General features: G+C 36.8%; 1 protein-coding gene and 1 pseudogene across 2 annotated transcripts in view; both read right to left on the bottom strand.

The window, feature by feature from the left end:
* The window catches only part of Pcyt1a (phosphate cytidylyltransferase 1A, choline), a 54,127-nt gene extending 31,211 nt beyond the window's left edge, over positions 1-22,916 (bottom strand). Inside the window, exons 1-2 of one of the 2 annotated variants that reach the window (XM_027936022.2) lie at positions 22,372-22,916; positions 796-922 (exon numbers count right to left, since the gene is read on the bottom strand). In XM_027936022.2, coding sequence (XP_027791823.1) covers positions 796-912 — 117 coding nt within the window. In that variant the 5' untranslated portion in view covers positions 913-922; positions 22,372-22,916. Of the gene's footprint in view, positions 1-795; positions 923-15,255; positions 15,345-22,371 lie in introns of those variants that run through there. The other variant, XM_071615218.1, reaches the window with a different exon arrangement.
* LOC114093221 (bcl-2-like protein 13 pseudogene) lies at positions 15,252-15,812 on the bottom strand (annotated as a pseudogene).
* Positions 22,917-23,990: the final 1,074 nt, after the last annotated feature.

Genomic DNA, 23,990 nt, shown 5'->3' with positions numbered 1-23,990 from the left:
ATGCTTTTTTTTTGGGAGGTGGGTGGGGGGTTCCAGGGATTGAACCCAGGAGTGCTCAACGACTGAGCCACATCCTCAGCCCTTTTTATTTTTTATTTTGAGACTCTGTCTAAGTTGATTAGGGCCGCATTAACTTGCTGAGGCTGGCCTTGAACTTGAGATCCCCCTACCTCAGCCTCCTGAGTTGCTGGGATTACTTACAGGCATGCACCACCATGCCCAACTTGACATTCTTTTTAGGGGAAGTCTTAAGAAGGATATAAAGTTAAGATAGGACAGGCAGTTTGGAATGGGGACTTTTATTTAAGGTTTGGCAGTAGATAAAAACTATAATAACTGTCCCAGAGTAAAGGAGCATCAAGTGGGCAGTAATGGAAAAATATTTTCATCTAAGATACAACAAGTAAGACTGGAGGAATGATACAGGGAAAAAAGACAATAAGACACAGAACACTAGACACCACTAAGATCAAAGTCATTACCAGGAGCCCCCGTTTTCATATTTTGTTAGTATGGATGTGATCTGTAGCCTAATACAACACAGAGCCTCCAAATTTTCTTAACATTCTTTTTCCAATTCCAGTGTAGAGTTCTTATAACTGAGCTGTGAGTCATAATTTGGTAAGAAAACATAAATTTCTAAAAACTGTGAAAACATCCCTACTGTTCACTTACTTTTCTTTCTTCCCATTATTTAAGTAGATGTGTAACACTAATATTGCCAATGTTATATATCAGTTTATACCTTCCCCCTGCAAGGTTAAGTGTTCACAAAGAAATCTCTTCTTTACTTACAACTGTACAGCACGGCACTTTTGAAGGTATCCCATCTTCCTCTGTTGCCCCATTAGGTCCAGGTGCCTCTTTCCTCCTCTTCCTTGAATTGACTTTGGCTGAACTCTGTGCATCCATCTTCTTTTAACTGGTAATAGAAAGTGGAAAAATGTTTGTAACCAGTATTTCATAGATGCTAATACACTCAGCAAAGCATTGCAAACATTTCACCAAGATGAGCCAAGAACATCTGGCAAAAACAACAAAGCCTCACAAAATAGGCTCTGGGAGAAACAGTGAAACGCTTCTGTGTGAAGCAATTAATCTCCTGACCTCAGAAGTTGTACCTGCTACCAATGCAACCTCTACACTTCTAATTTTATATCTTGACTATATGCAAAAGATTAGGATAACCTGGCTAAAAAAGACACCTATCTAGGTTGCTTACCTGGCATCTAAAATGCTTGGGACCAAAAGTATCAGATTTCAGATTCTTGAGATTTAGAATATCTGCACAGGGTTAAGCATCCATAATGTGAAAATCTGAAATCCAAAATGCTTGGGAATCTGAAACTTTTTGAAAAAAAAAAATTATATATATATAATTTTTTTTTCCAACCTATATAGATTGAATACCCCTTTTATCATTTCTGGATCAATTGGAGGCATGGCAGGTGCAAGGCAATGTGAAAGGTATGACTGGTAAAGACAGAGGAAAAAAAGACTTTTATTTATTTATTTGTTTATTTGTATGTACATCTTCATTCATTTATTTTTTGCAATATTGAGGATTGAATATATAGGGGTATATTACCACTGAGCTATAACCCCAGATCTTTTTTGTTTTATTTTGAGGCAGAATTTCTTTAAGTTGCTGAAGCTGGCCTTGAACTTATGATCCTCATGCCTCAACCACTTTGGTTACTGAGATCACAAGTGTTTGCCACCACCCCTGGTGAGAAAAGAGACTTCTTAAAAGGATAGCTATTACCAAGTCCTGGTTTAACATATAAGCATGGATTTCTTAACTCAAAATGCTTTGAAAGCCAGGCATGGTGGTGCACACCTATAATCCCAATGGCTCAGGAGGCCGAGACAGGAGGACCGAGAGTTCAAAGCCAGCCTCAGCAAAAGTGAGGCACTAAACAACTCAGCGAAACCCTGTCTCTAAATAAAATACAAAATGTTCCTGGGGATGTGACTCAGTAGTCAAGTGCCCATGAGTTCAATCCCTGGTACCAAAAAAAAATGCTTTGTAGACCATTCTACTAGCGTTTAGCTTTATGGAAACTGAAGTAATAGTATACTTTAAATGTTATTTCCCTTCCTTTTTCAGAACTATATTCCCTTCCTCTTTCAGGGTCTTAGTACCTTAAGCTTGCTCAGAGTCTCCAGCTATTAAAAGTCTACCCAGGTTTCTCTTCACCCAAAGGAAACTCATTTTTAGTGTCTCACTTTACAAAGAGTTTTAGCAACTAGTTTATCATAGGAAAGTTCTGAATATTTGCTATTTTCTATTTAAATGGCTTGTGCAACATCTCCTGCAGGGATATTTATATATTTCTCAGGTAATACAATTTGCTCAATAAGTTAATTTATTGATAATGATAAAATGTAAAAATATCAGCCAAATATTTGTGATAGGAAAAGTTCTGTGATTAACTGTCATCTCTAAGAAAAGTGAAAAATCATCAGGGTAGAAGTAAAAGGATAGCTACACAATGAGGACATATTTTGCCTCACTGCCTCCTATAAGACCTCCTGAATGAGCCATTTATCTAAACAAATTGTGCTTTACTTTCTTTCCTCCTGCTAAATTCCAAGTGGTGATGTGATAAGATCTACAAGAAACCTGGCCTGGTTCTTAAGAGACTAAAGGTGACACCCCATGAGTCATGGGTAAGTATTAGACTGACAAACATATAGCTGAGTCTAAAGTGAAAAATAAACACCACCCAGAAACTGTCTTTCATTACAAATGTGAATTAATATTTAATACTAAGTTCTTCCAGTTATAACAATCAGAGCTTTTCTTTACTGCTGCTATTAATTATTCTTTCAAAACATCCAGAGGTCAGTACTCTCAAGTCATTGGTCTAAAAAGGCCTGCTAAGAATGTCTAATCAATCCAATCAGTGGCACATGATTGGATTGATTAGACGTTCATTTTCTCTATCACATGAGAAAAATGAAACTTGGTATCAGACAAATCAATATTATCGGGCAGTCAATAATGTGAGCACTTAACTGTGAGCAAGGTACTCTTAACATAATTTTTAAAGTACAAACTAAATCCAGAGAACATTATGCTAAGTGAAATAAGCCATGTACAGAAAGAGAAATACTGCATAAACCTCACTTATATGTGGAATATAAAAAGTGACCATAATAAATTAACAATAGATATATTATTACCCACTGTATATTTCAAAATTGCTCAAAGAGTAGATTTTAAATGCTTTTACCACACATACAAAAGAAGATTAACTATGTGAAGTGATCAATTTGTAAATTAACTTGATTTTATCGTTCCACAGTAAACATATATCAAAACATCATAGTGAGGGCTGGGAATGTAGCTAGTTTTAGAGTACTTGCGGAGTACATGTGAAGCCCTGGGTTATATCCACATACCAAATACACAGAGACACACACAAAATTGCAGTGTATCCCATAAACATATGGTTATTATTGCCAATTAAAAATACAATAAAGTGAAAGTACCAAGTATTTTCTCAAGGAAAATTTAATCACTGTAAGAAAATCACATGCAGAGCCCCACCTTAATGTAAATATTTGATATAAAAATATTCTTTAGCATTCCAAAACCAGTAGGTGAACCCTTTGCTGAGGAACAAGATATTTACATAGTTTCAAAGTATCTCCCCATAGATTACTTATTAATTACAAAGGGAAAGTGTTACTTTGGTAGTAGAAAAAAAATTTCAGCAAAAACATCACCAATAATGTCTCCTGATATAAGGCACTGAGGACATATTACCTACCAAAAATGTGTAAACTACATCAATTCACAAGAAAACAAGCAAACGAACGCCAATTAAAAGATATTCTACAAGGAATCTGTAATCTTCAAAAAATGTCAACCATGGGGAAAAAAAAAAGGCTAAAAGACTATTCCAATTTAAGAATAAAGAGACAACTGAATATAATGCATGATTCCAGGTTGGAGAGGAAATTGTATAAAGGATAGTTAGTAGGACAATCAATAAAATCTGAATACGGATTATGTATCAGATAACAACATGCATCTATGTTTACATTCCAGAATTTGATAATTTTACTGCTATCTAGAAGACTGTCATTGTTTTTAGGATACACATACTGAAGTATCTTGGGATAAAGTATCATGATTTCTACAGCTTGCTCTAGGTGAAAGAAAAACAAAGAAGGAAAAGAATTAGGAGGAAAAGGGCAAGGGGAAGAACATATATTTAAAAGTAAAGAAAATATGGGAAAATCATCAATTTTTAATCTAAATGAGATTTATAGGAGTAGATTTTAATATTCTTGCAACTGTTCTATAGGCTTTACTATTTTTTACCTTTTTTTTCAAAATAAAAAGAAGAGGAGAGGGAGAAAGAGAAGAAAAACGTGTATATTATATATACAATGAGCTGAGGATGTAGCTCACTGGAAAAAGATGGTACAGTATATATGACAATATGTTATCAATACATGAATCTAGGTACAGCATAAAGGAATTTAATATTCTTGCAACTTTTCTATAGGCTCTACTTTTTTTCAAAATAAAACATTTAATTTTTGTTTGTTTTTGTTTCTCATTTTTGTTTGAGATGGAGTTTCACTATTTGTCTGGGCTAATGGAGAACTCCTGGGCACAAGCAATCCTACATCTCAGTTGCCACAGCAACTGGCAAAAAAAAAAAAAAAAAAAAAAAAAAAAGTTTAATTTTAAAAGTGCTCTACAACAATTTCCTGCACAGAAAGGACCTCATATGAAATTGACATTTAGGGTTTCTAGAAACACATGACTGATACACACACACACACACACACACACACACACACGTATGTTTAGTAATTTAAGACTCTTACAAAGAAAATAATAATAGCAATAGTTATAATAAAGCTATCCTTTTTTTAATATTTACCATGGGCTAGGCACTGTGCCATGCATTTAATATATATATTACCTTCTTGACCCCTATAATCTAAGAAGTGGGTATTATTAGTACAATGTACAAATGAGAAAATTAAGGATCAGGGAAGTTAAGCAAACCCACCCAAGAGACCAGACAGCTAATAAGTAGGAAAGCCAGACTTTAAATTCAGCCTTGTCTAATTCTAAAACTTGTACTTTTCTGTCTTTCAGAGATACAAATTTTTTTTTGTGTATAAGCCAGTCAGCCTAACTGAACGCTGGAATAAAAAGTCATGAGTACTTAAAAGTAAAAGGGTCCTAAGGCAAACTAAATAAAACTGATATAGCTACTGGCCTGATTCAGAGACTGCCAATCAGGCAGCCATACAGATCAACAGACCTTTCCTACTGGATGGTCTTGCTAAGGTTTCCTGATAAACTTAGGCGATAAAGAATTCTTTTACCTCTGCTCCTCCCCCTTCTATATTACAAAAAGGTGATCTTTTAAAGACCTGTATATTTCTCATTTGTCAAAACGGAGTTTTAAGGGTGCTATAATAAATCAGGGGTCAATGTCATATTCACTATTATTTCCCATAACTTCAAATTAAAATCCCTAATCCTTACTAAAAAAAAAAAATTAAAAAAATCTAAAAACACATTTACAGGAGCTTCTCAGAAGTCTTTGCTCTGTTTTTTCTTTTTCTTTTTTGGGGGGAGTGGTGACTAGAGTAGCTTTAGGCTTTAATGAAGTATAACTGACATACTTTAAAGTGTATTTATGAGTTTTAACACATTTACACACATGTGAAATTATCAAAAGTAAGAAAATGAACATATCTACCACCCTCAAATTTTCTCATACCACATTATAATCTTTATGATCGTTTCTTCCCTACTCGAACTTTTCTGCTTTTTTTCTTTGACAACACATTAAATATGCAACACATAAAATTTGCTTTGTTTTTAAATGTTTATTTCTTAAAGTACTATATCATCTTGTCATATGATTGAATTTAACTAGCCAAACATACCAGATATTATCATACTAAAAACAACAAAAAAAGGCTTTTTATTCCAAGAGTTAAAATTATCAATGTGGCTATCAAAGATATTTTAAAGCCTAGCAATATCTAAGGTCTCTAAATGGGTCTCTAGATCTTGTGACACTGGCTCTATTTCACGAGTTTTAAAAAAAAGACACAAAGAATATAACTCAAAGCATACTTTAACATACCACAAATGGGATTTGAGTCAAGAAAAAAAAAAAAGACTGGTGACTACCTATTTAAAGTAAGCTGGGTGCAGTGGCGCATACCTATAATCCCAGCAGTTTAGGAGGCTAAGGCAGGAGGATTACGAGTTCAAAGCCAGCCTCAGCAAAATCCAGATGCTAAGCAACTCAGTGAGACCCTGTTTCTACAAAAATACAAAATAGGGCTGGGGGTGTGGCTCAGTGGTTGAGTGCCTGAGTTCAATCCCCAGTATCAAAAAAAAAAAAGCTAAAGTAAAATTCACAAGCATAGAAAAAAAATTAAGGCAGCCATTATTACTATTAACATATATAAATTATATAACCCTTTGGTATATAATAATAATATTCTATCTGTATTTCAGCTGGTCACATACATTTTTTAACAAAAATCTCTCTCCATCCTATATAAATCTCTCTCATCAAATGGCTAAGGAAGAGAGTGTTTCTTAGTACTTTTTTACCTATGTTGTATTTTGAGAAATGTAAAAATCTTTAACCTCACCCTGTCAGTATAGTGCAGTGATTAAGAAATCCAAATCTAAAATCAGATTACCTAAGTACGAATCCTATTCTCTACCACTTGGCACTTAGACAAATTCCTTAATCTCTCCAAGTCTTATAAGTATTATCTATCAAATAATGTTTAAGTGGGATAATCCAAGTAAAGCCCTAGCTCAGTACCTGGCATAGTAATTGCTTATAAATATTAGCTGCTATTATTACTCAGTAGTAGTTGTTGTCATCATGTGCTGTAAGCTTACCTTCTATGTATCCCTACATCAAAAGAGATGTTAGGTTTTCATCCTATGATTACTGTTTTAGTCTGTTTTTCATTATAACAATAAAATACCTGAAAAAAAAAAGCTTTTTTATAAAGAAAAGAGGTTTATTTATCATACAGTCTGAAAGCCCAAGATCAGTTGGCTCCTTGTGCTCAATCTCTGGTGAAGGCCTAGTGGCAGATGTCATCATAATGGTGGGAACATATTCAAGAGGAAGAGATTACATGACCACACAGGAAGCCAGGGAGAGGGGAGGGGTCAAGTTTCTTCTTTTTATAACAACCCTCTTGAGAAAACTAACTCAGGATCCCACTGGAACTACCTTAATCCCTTTAAGGGAAGCCCCCTCCCCCCCTCCCACATAATCTCCATTACACTCCATTTCTTAAAGATCCCATATGTAAACCAGCTGTGGTGGCACACAACTGTAATCCCAGTGACTCAGGAGGCTGAGGGAGGAGGATCACCAATTTGGGGCCAGTCTTAGCAACTTAGTGAGATAACTTAAGGAGACACTGTCTCAAAATAAAAAATAAAAAAAGGCTAGGAATGTAAAGTGGTAAAGTTCCCCCGGGTACCCCCAGTACCCCCAAAAAAACAAGAGCATATAAACCAAAGCATTCCATGCCTGCTCCCAACTATAAAGTTTCATATCTATCTCACAATGCAAAATACACTCATTCCACGCCATGGTACCAAAGTCTTAAGTAGTTCCAGCATCATTTAAAAGTCCAAGTTCAAAGTCTCATCGGAGGCTCAAGGCAACCATTTACAGTTGTGAGCCCCTATAAAATTAAAAACAAGTTACAGACTTCTAAAATAAAATGGTGGAATAAGGATAAAATGAATACGTCTATTCCAAACAGAAGATAGAGGCAGTAGAAAGAAGTAATCAGCTCAAATCAAAATCAAAACCAAACCAAAGCTCCAAGATACTGTGCACACTGTGGCAAGGGGTGGATCCCCAAATCATTAAGCAGCTATACCTCATGGCTTTGCTGGTCACAGAACACACAGTTACTCTTTGGGGCTGGTTCTACATGCTGCCTAGCAGGCACTGCATGGTGCTGGTAGCTTTACCTTTCTGGTCCCCACTGTGGCCAAAGGAAGGAAGGAAAGAAGTTAGTTTACTTAGATCATGATTTGGGGACTCAAGGCCCACATTTGGTTAGTGACAGCCTTTTTGCTGGCAGTATCTTGGGGTGGGCAGAGAATATCACATAGCTAGAAACAAGGAACATGCATGTCTGTTTTGGTTTCTCTCTTGCTTCTTATAAAGCTACCAGTATTCAATCATCTCCACCCTGATGATCTTATCTAGTCCTAATCTCAACCACCTCTAAACACTATAGCTGGATTAAGTTTACATCCTCTTAATACCTCACAATGGGGATTAAATTTCAACACGTGAACTCTTGGAAAGCACACTCAAACAATATCCAAACCACAGTACTACAATTATAAAAAGTATACTTTCATTAGGTGCAGTGGCACACACCTGTAATCCCAAATTGCTAGGACTGGCTTTGAACTTGTGATCCTCCTGCCTCAGCCTCCCAAGCCCCTGGAATTACATGCCTGGCTAATGCTCACCACCTTTTGAGATAGGTATATTATTTTTATCACTACATTATAGATAAGGAAACTGAGGGACAGAAGGTCACACAGCTAGCGAAGGTCCAGGCAGGAATGAAATTCAATCAGTGGGCTTCAGAAAACACTAATGTATAATTATCCACACTATACTACATTATACTAGAGATACCTGATAACTCTCTCTAAATATCTGAATGTTTGTCATGTTGGTTAGGGCAGTAAGAGTCTAGACAACAGAAAATCGCCTTATTGGAAGATGCAGACAGAAGACTTTAACTAAACACAATAACAACATCTTATAAGGAATAGGAGTTATATGAAAAGGGACTGGGTTACCCCAGGAGGCCCTGCATTTTGGCATGCCAAGACACTCAGGCAAAGGTGTTCACTAGAGATAGCTTTCTGCTACAGAAAATGCCCAAGACAAGGAAAAATATGTAGGAAAATTTTCTCACTTTCTTGATAAGACTTTAACAAACTAACACCTGTAGTAACATACAGTGATGCCAATTCACGCCTAATTCAGTATGAGTATCCACCCGGTCCTATAAACCTACAGTTGCACTGCTTGATTTTATAAGCAAATGTTTGAATAGAAAACATTTTACAATGATCTGTTGAAAGAACCTACTGATAGAGTCTGAGTCAGTACTGAATCTGAGAAATTATAGAAAACAAAAAACGTTAAGAACTGGACAAATGTCTTAGAAGTTAAAGGAGAACTCCTGAAACTATAGCTGAACCATTGTAGAAAATGTTCTGTTCTCTCAACATGATCACAAGTTCAAAGCCAGTCCTAGCAATTTAGTAAGGCCCTAAGCAGCTTAGTGAGAACCCTATCTCTAAATAAGATACAAAAAAAGAGCTAGGGATGTGGCTTAGTGGTTGAGTTTAATTAAACTCTGGGTTTAATCCCTGGTAACAAAAACAAACAAACATTAAGAGAATTTCAGTAATTTTAAAGTGTTTGGGCATACAGGTGCTATATAAGTGCTAATAGTAGAGGTAGTAATGTTTCTTCATCATAATTTAACATCAGACTCCAGAAGAGTTCTTGCTAGAATAGTGATTTTTAAAATTTTTTAGATAATTATATCATCATGACAGATGGACAAGAAAGAAAACAGTGATGTGCTTCAAACCTGAAAGGTGGGTGGGCATAGTTATCACCAGTATTTCCAAAAGCTATCAGATATACTACTTCAGATTTTTTTTTTTTAATTACACAAGGCCTTGGATTCGATCTCCAGCACAAAAAGAATAAAATAAAATAAAAAGAGAACAACATTTAAACATTTTCAGGAATAGGAAGGTTACTATCTCATAAGGAATTCATTTTGATAAATGAACTAATATTGTGTCAGTGCAACAACTAAAAAAAAAGTTAATTCTTCTCAATTAGATAAAATCTGCTTTCTAAGGTGGGAGGCTTCAACTTAAAGGGCTAGTACTGTCCCTTTATTTCTTCAATAAAGAAAAAGTATACTTTATTGTAGCTTTTCAAATACATGAAAACATAACTCATGTTCCTTAAGTCTCCCCTTTCCATGGCTAAACATTTCCTATAACTGCTCCTCAAAATTCCCTCACCATCTCTCAACCACTTCCAAACACATAGTATGTCCATATTCCCAGAAGTGAAATCAATGATTTCTCATTGGCCTAAAGGAGGCTCAACAAAGTAGAACAAGACTTTCTCTTCTGAATATAACATGTCAAAACCTGAAGTATGGGCTGGTAATATGGCTCAGTGGTAGAGCACTGAATGTATGAGGCCCTGGGTTTGATCTCCAGCACCACAAAACAGCAACAACAACAAACAAGCAAAAGAAAAACTAAAATAATTTCAAATTATGAGGAATGACTGGCTTTAGATTGAGATCATTCAAACTTCTTTAAGAGCAAAACTTTGTTACTTCAACAATTTAGATGGAAATACTTCTAAAAATTTTCCATGCTCTCCTTTCATTAGCTATTAACTTTTCTTGACAACTCTGGAACTCTGGCCTGACCAAGTTCTGTAAAGCTGGGTTTTAAAACTATGTTATGCTTTCTGTCATTTCTGTGATTCTTCAACCATCATTTTCCAATGCTGCTAATTTCCAATATGTAGATCATTTTTTTATGATCTTGGTAACCAAAACAAAATTCTTGTAATTATGTGAGCTCTGTCAGAGAGATTCTCTGAAACAGGGATCGTGGCTATGTTTCCAGTCCCATTATTCCTTGTAAATAATGAGTGCTAAAATGTTTGTTGAATGAACAAATAATATGCACACTAAGTATAAATATTTATTCTACAATAATACTCTTTAAAAAAAGGAGGAAGAATCTGTAAACAATTAAGTGCTAGGACTTTGTGTCATCTATTTTGACCTACCCACTAAATGGAGGCCATAGTGAGGTATTTATTCCTGGACACCCATCAATGAAGTTCAAGATTACAGTAGCATTCTGAGAAATCACTGGTGTTTAAGTATATTGTTATTTAAAACCTCTAAGCCTTTTTCATATGAACTTCCCAAGCTAGACTTCCACTATCCTGGATCTATATACTTATTTGCCTGAAGATTATACATTTATTCCTTTTTTAAAGTTGATTTTGTTGGTCACAATCCTGTGAAGTTAATATTGGTTGGTCTGTTTGTTCTAATCTGTTGAGATAATTTCAAATCTTGAATGACATCTATTATATTAGCTATTTATCACAAGTTATAGAAACTATAAATATGAAAAAATAAACATGGCTTTTATGTCTATATCCAAGGTACTCCTGAAAATGCTGATCAGGACAGACATATGTTCCCATATTCCAATATGACATATCACTAGAAGCCTCTCTCTTCATTGAGATCCACCCTTAATACTCTTTATGTAAAATACAAAGAAAGAGATTATCTCCAGAAAATAGAATACAGATTGTATTTAGAATTCTTAATAGTTATGGTATTCAATAGGATATAAATCCATTTCACAATGCAAACATCCAGTCCACATTTCTACATGACAGCCCCAAAGATTATAATGATAATAGTGATTATAATAATTATAACTAGCTAGGAACAATGGTGCAGGCCTGCAATCCCAGGTATTCAGGAGGCCAAGGCAGGAAAATTGCAAGTTCCAGGCCAGTCTGGGCAACATAACAAGATCCTGTCTCAGAATAAAAAATACAAAGGGTTGGGGATGTAGCTCAGTGGTAGAGTATATGTGATTTCAATCCCTGGTACTGCAAAATAATACTGGTTGTTGTTATTATTTTATGTAAATATACCTATATTTATATTAATTAAAATAATAATTTATTATTATTATAGTTATATAACTAACACTCAGAGTACTTCCTATGTCAATAAGTTTTAAATAACTTAATTAACTTAATTCTCACAACTTAATTCTCAAAACTGGCCTCCCTTCTTAAATAACTTAATTCTCACAACAATCCTACAAGGTAGATAATGCTATTATCTTTATTTTATACATGAGGAAACTGAAGCACAGCTAGATTAAATGACTTGACTGAAATCATTCACACACCTACCACACAGCAAAAATGGATTTTTTTTTCTATATTCCAATAAAACTTTACTTGTAAAACAAAGGTGGCCAGCCCAGTACTTGAACTCAGAAATTTTGACTTGAGAGTCTGTGCTCTTAACTACAACACTCTACGGCCCATTATATAATACAATCACAGATTCACTTAGTCATGATCACTTATTGCACGTTGACCAGGACACACTATGTTAGAGAGGAATTTAATTTCACTTTTCATAAAACTGGCCTCCCTTCTAAGCATATCACTGGCAGAGTACTTAGGCACTCCAGGGGCTTGTTTTGGTTTAATCCAGAGTAGAAAAGTGGAGATGCCGCTTACACCAGGAATCACAACATATGAACTGAGATTTAATTCCAGGTCCCCCTGGTTCCTTAACTGTAGGTTAAGGTAAATCCCTTAATGCTAGGAATTTCTTCATGTGACTAAGAAAGGTTCTGGTAAAATGTACTTACCTTCTGAAACATGGTAAGAATCAAATGAGAAATTAGACTATAAACTCTTATAATAACCCTAATCTGAAAAGACCACCTTGTCATCTGGAAACTCATCTGTTCAGTGTGGCTTCATCCTCAGCCCTAATGGCAGAATGTGCCAAACCTAAACCAATGACCACATCATACTCCCTGACCACAGAAAACCAGGGTGTGAGGGTGGCGGGGGAAGGGCTGTGGTAAGTGACCTAAGTAAATCCAATCAGAGCAAATCTCAGGAAATGCCTGGACAAAGATTATCAGTTCTTTCTTTGTGTATTTAAACCTGGGGATGTGGCTCTAGGAACCATTCTGGAACTACCTAATGACCCTTCTGTAACTAGAAGGAAAGCCTTTCTGGAGTCAAGCAACACAAAGAAAACAGAGCTGCTGATGATAAACCAGATCAAGAACTGTTTGATTATGCCAATCAATATATTCTCCTCTTGCTTAAACCTATTAAGCTGTTTGTTTTTACCACTTGGAACAAAAAAAATCATAATTCAAACATGCAGTACCTAGTAATGAGCCCTAGTGTACAGTAACTGCCCATTGTTTAACTGAATCAATGTAGTAACAGAAAGCTGCTATGAATTTTTGAAAAAGTATTTTGCTTCATCTGTTTCCACTATTTCTTATCTGTTTATTCTATTTGTTATCTGCTTACATATACTTCTATTTTTTTTTTTTTTTTTTTGTGTGTGTGTGTGTGTGTGTTTTTAGTTGTTGATAGACCTTTATTTTATTTATTTATACATGGTGCTGAGAATCAAACTCAGTGCCGCACATGTGCCAGGCCAAGTGCACTACTACTGAGCCCCAGCCCCAGCCCCAGCCCTATTACTTTTATTTTTCTAGACAGGCTCTCTACCTCTGAGTTATATCCCTAGCCCTAGTTCTTCTATTTTTCTAAAGATAACTTTTGTGTTTTATTTTATACTTTACATTATACTTTTCAAATTGAAGTCTTAAGACTTTTAATTTTGAATATATGTTTTATATATTCTTTAAGTTTAAAAATATATCTAATGCTTTCTGGGTTTTAGTATAAACATTTCTATATCTTAGGATATGCTGAAGAGGAAGAAAACACCATATCATATACATTTTATATCAATAACCCTAAAAGAATTCAGAAATTAAAAAGATTAATCCTCATACCTTTCCTCTAGACTAGTAATGCTTAAAATTTGACTTTTTAGGTCTCTCAAGGTTTTTTTTTTTTCCCTTTTCTCAATGGCCCTCTTAGATCAACCATCGGTTCACTCATATCTACTAACTTTTATGTACCACCACAGCTTGTGAAATTATTTAATAATAATTTAAAATAATGTAAAAATTACTAAAATAATGTAAAAATTTAATAATTATTTAAAATAATGTAAAAATTACTCTCCAGTTTCCTTCATGTTCCAATAGATGCCACCTAGACACATCAACTTTGCTACTGACCCAGTATAGAGAAAAGGTACGTGAGAGGATAAGGATATTCTAGGTATAATAAGCACATCATAATATTTTTTAATTTTAATATACTTTCATTTTAATTAGTTTAATATGGTCAGATCCAGGGCTGGGGCTGTAGCTCAGTGGCAGAAGCTCAGTGGCAGAGCTCTTGCCTAGCATGCATGAGGCACTGGATTGGATCCTCAGCACCACATAAAAATAAACAAATAAGGGCTCAGTGAACTGGGTTCAATTCTCAGCACCGCATGTAAATAAATAAATAAAGATCCATAGGCAACTAAAAATAAAATATTTAAAAATAAATAAAATAAACAAAAAAAGGCATTCTGTCCATCTGCAACTATAAAAAAACTTTTTTTAAAATATGGTAAGATCCATGGGGCTGGGGATGTGGCTCAAGCGGTAGTGCGCTCGCCTGGCATGCGTGCGGCCCGGGTTCAATCCTCAGCACCACATACAAACAAAGATGTTGTGTCTACTGAAAACTAAAAAATAAATATTAAAAAAAATATATATATATATGGTAAGATCCATATATAGGAGGGAAGTCCACTATAAGAATGTGAAATATGGGGCTGGGATGTGGCTCAAGCGGTAGCGCGCTCGCCTGGCATGCGTGCGGCCCGGGTTCGATCCTCAGCACCACATACAAACAAAGATGTTGTGTCCGCCAAATACTAAAAAATAAATATTAAAAAATTCTCTCTCTCTCTACCTCTATCTCTCTCACTCTCTCTTTAAAAAAAAAAAAAAAAAAAAGAATGTGAAATATTCCATGGACAGATGTGCAACCTGAAAGTTTAGCAATATCTGGGATGTAGATATAATCTTATATACAGATATCTAAAATATAATGTTAACACATTACAATGCATAAAACCCCAGCCATTATCTATGTTGGCCAATTAGAAAGAACCATAGTAAAAAGTGGTCAGGACAAGTGCAATAGCTTGTGTTTACACCACAGTTAAATGCATCTGTTGAAATCTGATATCTCAACAAATAATACAAAGCATTAAATCTTTGTTGGAACAGTTAAATTACTACTTAGAGGCAAAGTTGTCGATTCAAAACACAGAGATGCTTTGGGAAAGCACAAGAAAAAACAGTAAAGAAAAGTGAGAAAAGAAATGACACTGTTCATCTAAAACAAAACTCACACAATCCAGCACAGCATGAGATTGAAGACTACTTAGAAAGCAAATTTCCACTCAGCAAAGGTAACTCACTGGCTGAGGAGGATTCGCAATGCTTTATGCAGAGGTTCTCTCAGTTCCTGCAATGCTTTCTCCAAAATGGAACAAGCAGTCCTCTCTATTGAGCTTTCTGGGTCAGCAGGGCTAAACACTGAAGAAATGTGATGGTCAAAGCCTGTGCTGGTGAAGACTTCAGAAATTTCTTTGTCCAGAGATTTTAGCTTTTCTTCAATTTCAGATTTGACTTTTAAAAATACTTCTGGGTCCATGGGGCTGGGGCTATAGCTCAGTGGCAGAGCACTTGCCTAGCATGAGTGAGGCACTGGGTTCGATCTTCAGCAGCACATAAAAATAAACAAATAAAATAGCGGCATTCTGTCCATCTACAACTACAAAAAATAAAAAAAATAATAATAATTTTTTTAAAATACTTCTGGGTCCAGAGATTGTGAAACTTTATCTAGTTGAGCCCCTTGGGGTAAGAGAAGATGTTGTTCTTAAAGATTCTCCTGAGAGAGTCCCAAGTAGGTGAAAACCACACACTTTGTTTCATAGTGAAATTCTAGAGACATGGTAGTAGAGGACACCATTGGGTTGGCCAACAGAGTTTCCAAGAGGTCTACTTACAGATGTGTAAAACCTGTAATCCCAGCTGCTTGAGAGGCCAGCCTGGGTAGCTTAGGGAGATCCTGTCTGGCCCTGGCTCCTGTCCCAGAAGAGATGAAAGAGATGGCGGCTGCAGTTGCTTCCCACAGGATCCCCAAGAGGTAGTTAATGCTTGGACTCACGGCCCTAATCAACCACCAACACTATGTTGGAGGGTGCATATCATAATGTCTTAACAGCTTTTTAAGTCATTATACTGAAATTTAACAGTACCTAAAATAACATCATCTTTACAACATTCACAATTGCCCAGTAACCATTTAAATATTTCCAACAAATAGGAACAACATTTCTCAGACTGTTTATGATAACTGCACCTTTTGTAATCAACCAATACCATTCAAGGAAAGATGCAGTGATAGCCCTGGAAAAGGAGGTGACTATAAATTTCTATATTCAAGAGGAAAAAAATATGTATACACACAGAGACTGCCTTAATATCTTTCTTTGTCCAGTGGGAGACAGGATTGGAAAATGATGGCACCTTTTCAGAGCCAATACAGGTCATCTAATGCCCTGCAGATGGATCCTGGCTTTCAGTCATAGCACCCACATAAATTAAATGGGGATGAATCAGAAAGAAAAGCAGTCAGTGGGCTAGGGTTGTGGCTCAGAGGTAGAATACTTGTCTAGCATGCGTGAGGCACTGGGTTTGGTCCTCAGCACCACATAAAAATATTGTGTCCACCTATAACTAAAAAATAAATATAAAAAAAGAAAAAGAAAAGCAGTCAGACATAAATAGAGAATCTCCTTCATGAGCTCTACAAAGGTAGGCCAAAATTTCCTTTTTCTTTACAGAAAGATTTGTCAAAAGATGTATAACAAGAGAAGGCTGAAGGGGGCGCTGACAGCCAGAATGCAGCATTTGTAAGGTATCATCCAACACTGCTACCCATTCAGTCTCTAGATAAGTCACTGTATCTTAGTCACTGAAATTCTCCATGTGAGAACAGATTCTAAATATGGACATTACATGCTCACCTGCCTTCCACCACCACCCTCATGCAGCCTATGAGTACTTCAGGGTCTCCAAAGTTCTCTCGGGATTCAAAATGCAGTGCACTGATTTTTTTTTTTTACTCAGATTCATAAAATCTGGCATAATTTCTGCTGACTCATCTCCTAGTACACACTGCTCCCCTTGTTCTTCTTTGTTCTAATAAATGCCTGCTTGGATGCATTAACTTTGCTAGAGAAGTGGAAAATATGTTTGTGGAGAGAACAGAATAGTAGTGAGAAGACACCAAGGACAGATCTAGTCAAGTATTTTTTCAATATCAATTCTTGAAGAAGATGAAATCTGGGGGCTAATGTGCACATGTCTTTTTTTTAAATAATTTTTTGATAGTTGTAGATAGATGGCATGCTTTTATTTTACTTATTTTTATATGGTGCTAAGAATCAAACCCAGTACCTCACACATGCTAGGCAAGCACTCTGCACTGAGCTACAGCCCCAGCCCCATGTCTGTCTTAATGATGACACTTTTATGGACTCCAACCTAATCCCCTTCATTCTACTTCCTTTTAGACATGGCAAGCAGCCCAGGGCAAAACAGAAGGTCAACTCAGTTTCCTAAACTATGTAACTACCTCAATGATAGCAAGTTGTAATTATAGGCTCCTATGTTTCAAAAATCTGATTCAAACTTAGCATTCTGTTCCTATTTCCCCCATTTCTGGACTTAACCTTATTTTCTTCAGTAAAACTCCATACTCAGCATTTTTCTGCTGGCATACCAATGCCCAGTTCCAAGGCTAAGTAAGCAAGCTTATTTCTTATGTGGGATGTTTACCTACTTCTACCATGGTGGCGCTTAAAAAGGCAAGTTCTATAAATTCCAAGAGGTACATCTAATACTCTTGGCATTCATTAATCATGTCATGCTGTATGTTCAGACCTTTCAGCAGGTAACAGTACAATGGTATCACCCCCCCATAGGAAGTCCTTTGAAGCTTGAAGGAGGATATGGCTAACCCAAAATAGGAAGGAATGGGTTTCAAGAACCAGCAGAACTCCTGGATCAGGGGTTAGCAAACTATATTTGGCAGGCCAAAGATGGCCCATTGCCGGTTTTTGAAATTTTACTGGAAAACAGCAGGCTCATTCACTGATATATTGTCCCTGGCTGCTTCTGTGCTACAACAGAACTAAGTAGCTGCAACGAGACTATATGACCTGCAATATCTAAAACGTTTGCTATCCAGCCCTTTACCAAAGAAATCTGCAACTCCCATTCTAGATGAAGACAGAATGAGTTTTAATAATTTGGTGACAAATTTTCCTAGATCTGTGTAATCTAAAGTGGAAATGGTGGTAATAATGGGATTATTTCAAGAAATAATTTTCTGATTTAGGACTACTGTAGTTTAGGTAACTAGCCTGTATATATCATCACACTATATAGAATAAATCAAAAGAATGCCTGATTGGAGAACTTCTAAATAAAAAAAAATTCACCTAAATAAAAAAGGTGAATTTCACATCACCTACACTAAGAGATTAGTTTTAAGCTAAAGTTCAATGTTACTGTTCAATATCTGAGGCCCATAAATTGCTACATCTAAGATTTGAGCTTTGAACTTGATCTCTTCACTCTAATTTCTCCAGAGAAACACTTATTCAACAAACATAGAACGATCACTATTCTGTGCAAGACCCTGGTTTAGCCATACAACAAAATAAAATTTATGCTTGGAACTGGCCACATATTTTAGGAAAGAGACTATCCTAGAAATACCAAGGGACATTTGTACCAGTTCTTAATAGTTCAACAATCTTATCCTGCCACTATTCTATCAGAAGATTTAGTGAGTAAAACCTGTGTGCTCTTCCTAGAGCAGGTTAGGAAATGTATGTCTCTAAGGCAGTGTCTATGATAGAATTCAGGAAGTCTGTGAATTTGGATCCAAAAAAGTTACATATCTATTTTCACTAACTTCTGATCAAATCACCATTTCTTTCAGTTATGAACAATAAGCATAAGCCACAAATGTTAATAATAAACTTAGTAGATAAATAGACTGCCACCAACAGAAATCATGGATAATTTCTTTTTTAAAAAATTTAGTTGTAGATGGACACAATACCTTTTCTTTTTATTTGTTTTTTATGTGGCACTGAGGATTGAATCCAGTGCCTCACAAGTGCTCTACCATTGAGCTATAACCCCAGCCCAATTTCTTATACTTGCTACAAATTCTCTTTAAACAGTATTTATACCCAAAACCATTTTTAAATTACTGTAGTTATAAGACCTACTGATAGACAATAAGCATTATTTACTGTATTAATAAAAAACACATATAGTGCTATATCATACACTTAAAAATATTTTGATACCTATTCCAATTGGCTTTTCTTATAATTCTATGAGTTTTTGTTTTGTTTTATTTTGTTTTGTTGCATATAAAAACATCATTCCAAGCCAGGTATAGTGGCCCTTGACCGTAATTCCAGCTGCTCAGGAGGCAGAGGAAGGAGGACCATGAGTTCAAGAATAGCCTGGGCAACACAGCAAGATCCCATTTCAAAAGATTCCACAGGTTTCACCATACTGCCAAAGGAGTCATGACAAAAAAGATTAAGACCCCTGTTCTAGGACCAAAAAGTAAGCAACATAATCACATCTATATTAGTTACATCTGATGGAACTCCGCAAATTAAAAAAAAAAAAAAAAAAAAAAAAACTCTTTTCTGTTAAGAGTCACACACTTATTATGTTCTCTAGTATAGAGCAAAGACCAATGTCACTATTTTTAGCAGCCCTCACTTCAAACTGGTTTGCAAATACTTGCGCATGTGATATAACAGCCTAGTAGATCCATGGGTTCCCTTAGCTCATTGGCAGTCATCCTAGTTCAAACACAAAAAGTCTCAAATTAACACAACTTTCAACTTCAACTTGTGATTACAAAAAGAAAGGAGGAAAAAGACTTTATTTAAAAAAGTACCTACCTACAAATCTGGTTTGTAGATAATATAATTTATAATTCAATTATTTAGGAAAACTAAAACAAGAGAAATTGCAATAAAACTTTTCATACTCCCAAAATGAGTCAATATTGACATCAGATAAAGTAACCTGGGACTTCTGAATCCAAGGCTCTATTGGAATAAACCATTCTCCTTAAAGGATCACATATCCAAAGAGGAACTCCCCAAGAAAAATAAAACCCCACCTATTTAAGCAAAGAGAAATTGTATGCTGAGGGGAAAACAAAGTCCATTTTCTCATAAATCAAGCTATCATATTGGGGGTTTTTTATTTTTATATCTTGTTATTGTTGTAGATGGAAAGAATGCTTTTATTTTACTTATTTATTTTTATGTGGTACTGCTGAGGATTGAACCCAGTGCCTCACATGTGCTATGCAAGCACTCTCCCACTGAGTTACATCCCCAGCCCTACCATATTGGTTTTCCGAAGAGAAAGCACAAAGTAGAATAGGTCAAAAAGAATCATTCCATTCAGGCAACACAAAGGATCTCAAAGGGAGTAATGCAGTCCCTAAGCCTAAGTGTTGTTAACAATACTCAGTTAATTTCATCCACATCACAAACAGCCCTCTTGAAAGATAATGAGTAGAAAATGTTTCAGTGGAACTGAAACATCATTTGAATTACCTACAGTATAACACCATTCCCAGTATGTTAGGCTTAGCCTCCAGTACATAAATCATCAAATTGGATAGCTAAATGCATTAAAGAGCCTCCCATATGGCACTCTAGTCACCACTGCTGATACTACTCATCCTTTTGTCTACCTTTTTTCCCATGATGTTCATCATCTGTTTGCCATCGTTACTGCACCAAATCCCATTCTCAATTTCTTTTTACTAGCAACTCTATGTACTTGCAGAATCACTAAATATCAAGATTGAATAAGATTTGAAGGTCATACCTCCCTACCTCCATTTTATTCTTAGCAGAATGTTTTTCATCCCTATTTTCAGTTTCCTTCCCAAGCCTTACTTCTACCCTCAAAACTTCCCTTTCCTCAATGTCTATTCCTAGCAGTTTCTCTTACCACAAACACCTAAATATTCACTGCTTCAATAAATGTCACTGTCCTTATTTCAATAAAACTTCTAGTTCCCAACTAAGATCCCAAATTTCAGCCTTTAGTCATAACTAGTCATCTCAATTACATTCAGGAAACCTCCAGACAGTTCAATCAAATAAAGCCTGTGTCCCAACCACAGATCCCATTTTCCAAACTGCATCTCTGTACTTTCAAACAAGCCCCTAATCATAGAATTATTACATTTTAGTTCTGAAGAAAACTTAGAAATAACCTGATTCAACGTTTCTCAAACGTTTTACTACACTTTACTTCACACATTTTTGTTTTGTTTTTTTTTGTATTGGGGATTGAACCCAGGGACTGGGTTCACATCCCCAGCCCTATTTTGTATTTTATTTAGAGACAAGATCTCTCTGAATTGCTTAGCGCCTCACCATTGCCGAGGCTGGTTTTGAACTCAAGATCCTCTGGCCAGAACTGCTGGGATTACAGGCCTGCACCCCGCCCCGTTTACTTCAAACACTTTATGATGTAGAAAATACATTTTACATCATAATCTCATATACACTTAAGTGAAACACATTTCATGAAATGATATCCTTACTATGTAAATATACTTAAAATTTCTCTTATTCCATTTAAAAAAATTTTTTTAGCTGTAGATGAACACAACATCTTTATTTTTAGTTGTTTATTTTTATGTGGTGCTGGGGTTCGAACCCAGAGTCTCACGCATGCAAGGCAAGTGCTCTACCACTGAGCTACAGCCCCAGCCCCTATTCCAATGAACTGGATGGAACTCACAGTTTGGGAGACATTAATGTATATCTAAACTTCCCATTCACTGATGAAGAAACTAACAGTGGTGAGATAGGTTTCCCAACCACAAAAAGTTTGGTCATAAAATTAAACTCAGGTGTGTCTGATAAGTCCCAGACGAGTGTGCTTTCCACTAACGACCTCTGTCTGGTCACAGTCTTTCGGTCACACGCTATATCAACTGTGCCACAACCCTACAATACCATCCCCAATTACTGGTCTCACCCTCTTCTCCAAGTCAATCCCTCAAAGTGACTGCTCCTTGTTCAGGGTGCCCTCGCAGTTGCTGCTTCATGTTCCCTTCGGTCAGTCACTATCAGTCACTATTTATATATCAGAGTCTCCTTGAGAGTCACTGCCCGGTGGTCACGGTCCCCTTGCAGTCACTGCCTGGTGTTCTTCGAGGTCAGAGTCCTTCGCATTCACTGCTCCTAGGTCACAGACTCCTCGCAAAGAGTAACCCTGAGTCATAGTCCCCTCGCTGTCACTATCCCTCGGTCACAGTAGCCTCACAGCCCGTTTCACACACCCCTCGCTTTCACTGACCCACTCCCCAGTCAGTCTCTCGCAGTCCCAGCCCCTCAGTCTCTCCTCTCAAACAGAGCCGCAAACATATGCACACAGAGGGTTCTCACCAGCAGCTCACGCTCCCCCGTGCCTGTTCCGTCGGATTTCTTCCAGGCTCGCAGTCACCGACAAGGGAAGTTGAGAAGGTTGCGGGGAGACGCCCGTGGAAGGCAGCTGACGGAACAGCAGGACGGAAGTCCCGCCTCCTGCTCTTTCTCTTGTCAATCCGATCACGACTTCTCCCCGAAACCCTGACCGCTGACACAGTAGTTCCGCTTTCACGGAGGCCCTCGGGGGTGAAGTGACGGAGCAGAAACACCTGAGGCAGGAGATAAGAGTGGCTAAGTAAGGGTCAGCCTCCACCGGAAGCCGCGTGTGTGTGTAGTGAAGATGCCCCCTCCTACTAGGATGTGGATGTGCACATCCTACTGTAACACTAACACTCTCTGCAGTCGGTCAAGAAGCCTTACTCAACGGCTCCTTGCTGTCCCTTCCCTTCCTACTGGCAGACAGGCTGGCACCCTAGCGTCCACATACTGGTAGCCTGGACGCTGCGCCTTTTACCACATACTGGTGGCCCAGACGCTGCGCCCTTTACCACCTTGGTAAAGGAGAATTTGTCCGCTGACAAGTCCTCCTCTCCTTTCTTCCTATTATTTTTGACCAGGTTGATTCACTAAAACATGAGCCTTAGGAATCAGCCGAAAGCTCTTGGAGTGGAGTGAATGCAAGGAGAGCACTGATAGGAAAACACGCAGCAGGGTGTTTGGTGAAGAGAAGCATTTTCCTTTTGTGAAAAAAAAAAAAAAAACGAACCTTCGGTCTGAGGTTGTGGCTCAGTGGTAGAGAGCTCCTCTGGCATGAGTGAGGCACTGGGTTCAAGCCTCAGCACCATATGAAAATAAATAATAAAATAAAGGTATTGTGTCCGCCTACAACTAAAAATAAAAAATAAAAAAACTTTGTGGAGTGGGATGGGAGAGATTCGTTTTGATTCTGTAGATCAAGACAAGTGAATTCATAATGTTATGGAAGAAATATGTAAAGGAACTTTTTAATGTATTTACTGATTTTTTTTTTCTTTAGTCTACATGCTTGACTTTAAAGTGGCTGAGAAGAGTGTGACTAGACTCGAGCCTCCATGGAGAAAAGGGATTTAAAACTGACCCTATCCCTTTTGAATTTCAAGTAGGTACTTGAAAATGGCTGATAAACTAAAATACCCCAAATAAGGACAGCTAGCTGGAGAAGACTCCAGGGCTTCTAAGGTGAGCATCACTACAAAGATTGTTTAGCCAAGGACAGTGGTACACTCCTATAATCCTAGCGACTTAGGAGGGCTGAGACAGGAGGATGGCAAATTCAAGGCCCCCTTAGCAATTTAGCAAGACCCTGACTCAAAACAAAAACTAAAAATGACGGGCGATGTAGCTCAGTGTTAAAGCACCCCTGGGTTCAATCCTAATACCAAAAAGAAAAAAATAGGTGTTTGGACAGTAACCAACATAGGAAGCTTAGTCAGTGAGCCTTAAGGGAGTCTGACATTTCTTATACCCTGACACTGGACAAACCCTGGAGATATAAGCATGTGTTTAATTGGTTGTGTAAATCAGAATGTCAATATTTGAGCAAAAACACTGGGTGAGAGAGATAAATGCAACAATTAAAAATATAGAGAGGCTGGGGT

The sequence above is a fragment of the Marmota flaviventris genome, chromosome 8 (genome assembly GCF_047511675.1).
Source record: "Marmota flaviventris isolate mMarFla1 chromosome 8, mMarFla1.hap1, whole genome shotgun sequence".
Classification (NCBI taxonomy): domain Eukaryota; kingdom Metazoa; phylum Chordata; class Mammalia; order Rodentia; family Sciuridae; genus Marmota; species Marmota flaviventris.
Note: the sequence above shows the minus strand (reverse complement) of the source record. Positions and strands in the feature narration are given on the sequence as shown.